General features: G+C 36.1%; 1 protein-coding gene across 1 annotated transcript; it reads left to right on the forward strand.

The window, feature by feature from the left end:
• The first annotated feature begins 3353 nt into the window (after positions 1-3353).
• Positions 3354-5991, forward strand: LOC131062716 (U-box domain-containing protein 1-like). The gene has a single exon (XM_057996428.2). The coding sequence runs from the start codon at positions 3582-3584 to the stop codon at positions 5661-5663; it is 2082 nt and encodes a 693-aa protein (XP_057852411.2). The 5' UTR covers positions 3354-3581; the 3' UTR covers positions 5664-5991.
• Positions 5992-7253: the final 1262 nt, after the last annotated feature.

Consider the following 7253-nt stretch of genomic DNA (forward strand, 5'->3'; position numbering starts at 1 on the left):
ACCCATCTTGCATTGCTTAGTTGCATTGTTGACTTAAGTGCATTCCCCTAAGTTGCACTTAAGGGGGGGTGTTGGTGTAAATAATTATTCATCATGGATATTATTACACCTTACTTAAGTTTACTTAGGATAATGCATTTCATAGTAGTTTGGGTATGAGACACTTGGGTGTTTGTGCCACATTGGGATAGTGTGTGTAGGAGAAATTCCACCTTTTATGGTATTGATCTTGTTGTTACACTCCACATTCAGTGGGTGATCCACCTCATGTGGACTATTATATTATTTCTCCTACCTACCCACACCTATTTCCTACCTACCCTTGTTTCTTATTGAGCCACATGTCATGTTTGTGTGCTCACATATCCCTAGCCTTGCCTATATAAGCAAGCTCATCTACATTGTATGTAACTATTGAACTATTGAATCATTATTATTGATCATTTTCTATTGATGAGAATACAGTTTATTCTTGTCCTATATTGTGTCTCTATTTTGTACATTTCATTGAGCTCTTGATCTTGGCAAAATCTCACAGGGATGAATGAGTAAAAATGAGTGTAAAAGGATGAATAACAACACTAAAGAAAGAGCCCAAGTTCAAACAAGAGTGTCAATGACATAATACGAAATATAAAATAGATTATGTTAGAAGAGACATGGCTTATAACCTCTCTACTCCAACATAAAATATCAATGTGCATTAGCTTAATGAAAGAATTTGCAACTATAAACACCTAAATTTGTCCATACCTGACAATGTATGACTTTACCCTATCCTACCCATTATTTAATTAATTCATACTTGACATTTATCCCTCACTCTTAATTAAATGTTTATATTTATTTGTTAAATTTTAACCTCAACCCCAAAATCCTCTAACTAAATAAATTAATTAATACCTACTTAATTAATTGATTAAGGCTAATGGGTTCTTCCCATAGTGTGTTGGTTAAGTGGCAATGTTGTTGTTGTGACCACCAAGGTTCAAACCTCCCATTGGGCCATTGTGATTGCAGGCTTTTGGCTTCGTTAATCTAATGTGCTTGTGGGTTTTAGCCTTAGCTTTGTTACATGGGGATGAGGTCCCCTGTTTGTGACCTCACTGATTCATAGCTCTAGGTCAAAAGTGTTTCACGTGGAGCTAGAGGGTGTGTTGTGTCAATGTCACAATATACCCATGGCACTTTCTTAAAAAATAAATAAATTAATCTTCATTTTTCGTTTCGTATAATATTTAAATCCACATCATCCTCATTCAATGTCCATTTAATCCTAGCCATTATATCCATCTACATGGATCAAATTCAAACTTACCAACACTTGACAAATTTCCCTACCTCCCTCATGGTCCTACATGTGTGAGCATGCCTACCTACCCTATTATTTTATCACATATGTGTGAGCATGTCCTTGCATATGTGTAGCCACCCTACATCTTACACATGTCCTAAAGAAGCCCACCTACTTCTTACACTTTGGTGCTCACACATGTGTTAGCACAACTACCCTTACACCTCATAAGACATTGTCACATGACTACAACTTCGACACATTTCTCCATCTTCCTCAAATTCCATCCATCCATCCATCCATCCATTAAAAAGTGCATCTTGGTCCATGATTTCCCTCTTGAAAATCTTATTGGAGGCCTCTAAACTTATTTTCATCATCCACATTCATCATATCCTTATGATATCATAATTTTTCTTGATTTATCATCCTAATCCCAACATCATGTTATTGGTTTAATAGGCAACCACATTCCACCAATATATTGAACATCACAAAAAGCACATCAACTAGAGCATTAGGTGCATTTCATTTACATTCAATTAAAGGAACAAAGAAGAAACAAGGTGAAAGGTTCCATTATTACTTGGAGTCTTTATGTTTTCATACTTTTTTATTTTCATATCTTCAATAACATTATCTAAAGAGTTAACCTTTTGTATCATGACTCTACCAATGTAGACCATATCTCACACAAAGTCGTATCAAATGTCAATGTACTTTGTACAAACATGGTACACAAGATTCCTCATCAAACAAATAATACTCTGTCATATATGATCCTAATAATTTTTCTCTAAAAGCAAATATTAAACACAATCTTTGCATATAAACCGCCGACTCAATAAATATGAAATCTACTTAAATATCTAGACATTCACATTAAACAAGTCATCTGAAGAATGGAATAAGTATAAATCTATAACATAAATAAATAAATAGAATTGATCAATTACAATTTGTCATTAAGATACAATACAACAAATCTATGCCATTCAAAGAGAGCTTGTTCTTAGTTGCCCATGCATAGCTACCATGAAAGAGAAAAGATGATGGCTAATGGAGAAATTGACAACGATATGCTTAAATCATCAATAGTGGCTTTCTCGACCTTATTTGTACTTGGTCCTATGATATACATATTTGATGCTATAAAGACAATGTTTGGGAATCTCGTGGCTATGAATATTTGTCTTAAGAAAGAACTCACTATTATTATAGAGTGTGCCTTCATATTGATAGTTCCAAACTAGTTTGAGGAGGACATGGCTTTGCTAAGGAAGAAATTAAAAGTTAGACCTCAATGGGGAGATGACTTTGCAAATCGAGTGATAGGTCATGAACACATTTAACATGCAACAAGTTCATTACAATTGCTAGAGGGCAATAAATGTGTCTAAAATCCTCACACATGAGATGGTTTAATTGTGCTTACACTATTCAAGATAAAAGAAATAGCTTCCCTCAACCAGTTTATAATTTAAAGTAATTACCACATATTTTGATTGAAATGACAATACCATAACAACAACAAAAAACAACAGTTTTAATTATAAGGCATTACAAATGCTAAGAAAATATAATATGTTTGACTGGCCTAAAACATAACTACAAATGTTGAAGGCGATGTCTATGCAAAAATCAAAATACACTATTTTTTAATTACTTGAAAAAAGAAAAAAACAATACAATACCGAGACTAAAGACTCGTTAAAAACTAAAGATTAGGATCTTAGCAAAGTCAAGCCTTCACAAATTGCTGACGTAATAGTATGAATACACCAACTTGTCCCTGCCATGTGTCAGTCATCAAAGAGCCCTGCAATCTCATTCTGACACGCGTACAAATGAACTTTCCCCGCTCCTCACCATATTCAACTCTTTTAAATTTTAATCATTCCTTCCCACTGCCACCTGCCAGTTGACACGTGCGCACGAAGCCACGGGCAACCGAGGAAACCGGAAACCTATCGAACAGCAAGCGCAGACTATAAAATGACTCCGTACTCCACCCAAAAATGTACCAAACATCTCATCCAAAATCTTGAGCTCTGTAAACGGACAAATTTTAGTTCCATACAAAAGCTGCAAATAGTGTAAGGGAAATCTAGATTTCTTGAATTGTGTAGCAGGCAGATTTTGCCTAATTTCTATAATTTAGAAAAGAGTGTGTAGTTTAGGCTTAGATTTTGGTTTCAGCTGGTGAATTTCAGTGTAGACTATTGTATTTTATATTTGCATAGATTTGCCTACATTGGAGCAAATAGGTGTGAGATTGCGGTTTATAATGGAGAAAAATGTGTCTCTGCCATCAAATCTGTGGCTGCTTAAGAAGAAGAGAAGGGCTTCCAGAGCTCCTGTTCTTGTGCCTGAATTTTACATTTCTGCTGAATCTTTATTACAAGCTCTCATTGCTCTTGCTCACCAAGTAATGTCTTGCCAGAAGCCTCCAGGATGCCAGAGGAGAAATGCGGTCTCCATCACTCGAAAAGTTAAGGTTTTGTCCATACTTTTTGAAGAGGTCAGAGATTTGGACATTTCCCTTCCTCTTTCTGTATTGAAATCTTTTAGAGAATTGTATTTAATATTGCTTAGAACTAAATATTTGCTGGTGGACTGTAGTAGTGATAGGAGTTGTGTTTGGTTTTTTGTGCAAACACAAGAATTCTCAAACCAATTTTATGGTTTGATACATGATATGGTTTCTGTTCTTGATATGCTTCCCTTGGCATTATTGGATGTCTCAGATGAGGTCAGGGAGCAAGTTGAGTTGCTTCACCATCAGGCTCAGAGAGCCAAATTGTTTGTTGATCAGGCTGAGGAAAAACTTTGCAGAGATGTTTTTGCTGTACTGGATGAGTTTGAAAAGGAAGTAGCTCCAGATGAGTCTGCACTTCGAAGGATTTTGGATAACCTAAATCTCCAAAATGCAATGGATTGTCAAAGAGAAACAGAACTATTGGAGGAAGAGATGAGAAATCAGAAAGAATTAGGATCAGAGAAAAATGTGTCCCTAATTAATACCTTGATTGTCTTCATGCGCTATTGTAAATGTGTCCTGTTTTCGGTGGATTTTGATTCACAGTTCCAACCATCAAGCGGAACCCAATCCTCTGCGGTAGATTCCGAGGATGCTTCTCCTATACCAGATGATTTCCGATGTCCAATCTCACTGGATTTAATGCAAGAGCCTGTTATTGTATGCACAGGGCAAACATATGATCTGGCATCCATTACCAGATGGATCAAGGAAGGACACTCTACATGTCCAAAGACTGGGCAGAAGCTTGTGCACACAAATCTGACTCCAAATTATGCTCTTCAAAGCCTAATTGTTCAGTATTGTGCCGAGCATAAAATCTCTTTAGAAAAGTCAGAAAGAATCAAGAAAAGTTCTTTCTTGGAGGGCATCCCAAGTACAAAGGCAGCAATACAAGCTACAAAAATGACGACAGAATTTCTTGTGGAAAAGCTTTGTACAGGATCATTTGAAGTGAAAAAGCGGGCTGCTTATGAACTCAGACTGCTTGCTAAAAGTGGCATGGATAATAGGGCTTGCATTGCAGAAGCAGGGGCCATACCATTACTTGTGCCCCTGCTTTCCTCAAAGGATCCCAAAGCTCAAGAGAATGCTGTAACTGCACTGCTAAATCTATCCATATATGAGAGCAATAAAGCTAGGATAATGGAGTCTGGTGCATTGCAGGCAATCATTAGTGTTGTAAGAAGTGGGTGCAGCATGGAAGCTCGGGAGAATGCAGCTGCAACACTCTTTAGTATTTCCTCGGTAGATAAATATAAGAAATTAATAGGAGAGACTCCAGAAGCCGTTCCAGCCTTGATAGATCTTCTTCGAGATGGAACTGCAAGAGGCAAACGCGATGCGGCAAATGCCCTGTTTCATCTGTCAGCTTTTCATGGAAATGATTTACAGGTAGTAGCAGCTGGGGCAGTCCCTTTGCTGGTTAATCTTCTAATAGATGAAAGACCAGGTCTTGTAGATGATGTTATCTCTGTTCTTGCTCTGCTTTCCAGACAATTTGAGGGTTTAATTGCAATTAGTGAAGCCTCTGCAATACCTCTACTTATTAGTCTTCTTAGATCAGCTTCTGCCTCACCCAAATCCAAGGAGCATTCAGTTGCTATCTTACTAGCCCTGTGCTGCCACAGAGGAGCTGAAATTGTAAATATCTCGTTGAGAATGCCTTCACTAATACCTGCTCTGTATAGTCTTTTCACCTCTGGCACACCTCGAGCCAGAAAGAAAGCCACTTCACTGCTCAGAATCCTTCACAATTGGGAACCTTCCCAATCTCCACAAAACATTGTGGTCTCTCAGAATCAGAATCCAGTTGCTTCGGTCATGTAGCCATTGAGGTTTTTTAATTTACTCAAACTGGCATAGCCGGCTTCTGATTCATTCTTTTAGCGATGCACAATGGCACATTCTTCAAATATGTTTGGTTCCTATATATTTGTTGTACAGTTACACTATATCCCTTGGTCATCAAGGATCAAGATAAAACGTAGACAAATCTGTCGTCAGGCAGACATTTGTCTTGTCAACTATATACTCTGTATAAAAAGATATAGCAGACGATCATACATTAACATGGATGGAATTTAAATTCAAGGTGTAAAAAGCCAGTTCTGTAATTTTCAGTCAATAAAAATTATTTGAATCGAAGTATGATGAATGTATGACCTTGATAGCAGAATAATGAAATCATTTTTCCTTTGCTCTTAACAAGTACTTCAATCACCATCTTCACAATTTTTCTTTTGAATGAACTAAAAAATGAAGACAAGATATGAACAGAGTATCAAATTGAATTTGATTTTTCTTCTTTTCAATTCTGTATGCATCAATGAAAATCTTCCTTTAATTTTGGCATTCCCTTTAAGATTAAGTTCAGTGGTGAGGCTGAGGGTGAGGAAGAGGCACAGAAGTGGGAGCATTTTGTAGTGTAGTGTCATGCCTGAGCAGAGGCCACTGAGTAATAAAGATGTCATATCACTTATCAAACCAGAGAATAATTGATCATATAATTTTTCAGTTTAAACAACCAATCAAACACAACCGCCATGGACTTAAGTTGTGACTTAAGAAATCGCAATGGGCACTACTCAGTCAACGAGCAGATAAAAGAAAAGTTCTCATGCTCGAAATTGCGACCTAGGGTTTTAGGGATGTGGAAATATGAAATCCTAATCAGATCAAAGAGGTAAGGAGAGTAACTTCAGGGCCAAAACTGTCACACAAACCGATTCAAATATATATATTAATTTTTGTACCACCTTGCTTACTATCATATTATCGTTGTTCTACATATGTAATATATGATTGATCTTTTGTAACAAATAGAACATGTTAATTTTGTGTGATAACATTTGTAACATTTCTTAAAGCAATCTGTCCTAATGAAGAACACCTCATAATCAATTACAACCAACAATTTTCATTTGGTTCTGCAGACTTGACATCAGTGCTAATAACTTTTGTCAACAATTATTATTCAAAATAAAAATACATATGTAATGCATTCTCTCTCCAATCAAACAACATTCTAGAAGCACCTATGTATCTACAAATAATCCATAAAACTTCTATCCAAAAAATCCAATTTAAGATGAGAGGGAAAAACAAGTGGTTTTTTGAAACCATGTATCACCAGAATTATGGTATGAAAAAAATCCAAGATCTCAATATGCTCAATCAATGCAACTATGAATAGAAAACATTACTAACAAGAGCTATGTTGGAGTCTATGCCTTTTGTCAAAACATAAGAAATTTGTTCATATCAAAGAAAAGATCATTGTTAAGAAAAAGTACAGGAACATTGGCTATGAGTTACTACATTTGCATAAATAAGCATTTTAGAGTAAGTAAAACATTACTTGTTTTTGTAATGGTAGGTTGCATCTGAACTAAAACTATGTCATACAAAATAATTTTC

This window comes from Cryptomeria japonica, chromosome 5 (genome assembly GCF_030272615.1).
Source record: "Cryptomeria japonica chromosome 5, Sugi_1.0, whole genome shotgun sequence".
Taxonomy (NCBI): Eukaryota; Viridiplantae; Streptophyta; class Pinopsida; order Cupressales; family Cupressaceae; genus Cryptomeria; species Cryptomeria japonica.

Bases quoted from the DNA above. Each gene is read 5' to 3' on its own strand.
- LOC131062716 (XM_057996428.2), top strand. From the start codon at position 3,582: ATGGAGAAAAATGTGTCTCTGCCATCAAATCTGTGGCTGCTTAAGAAG.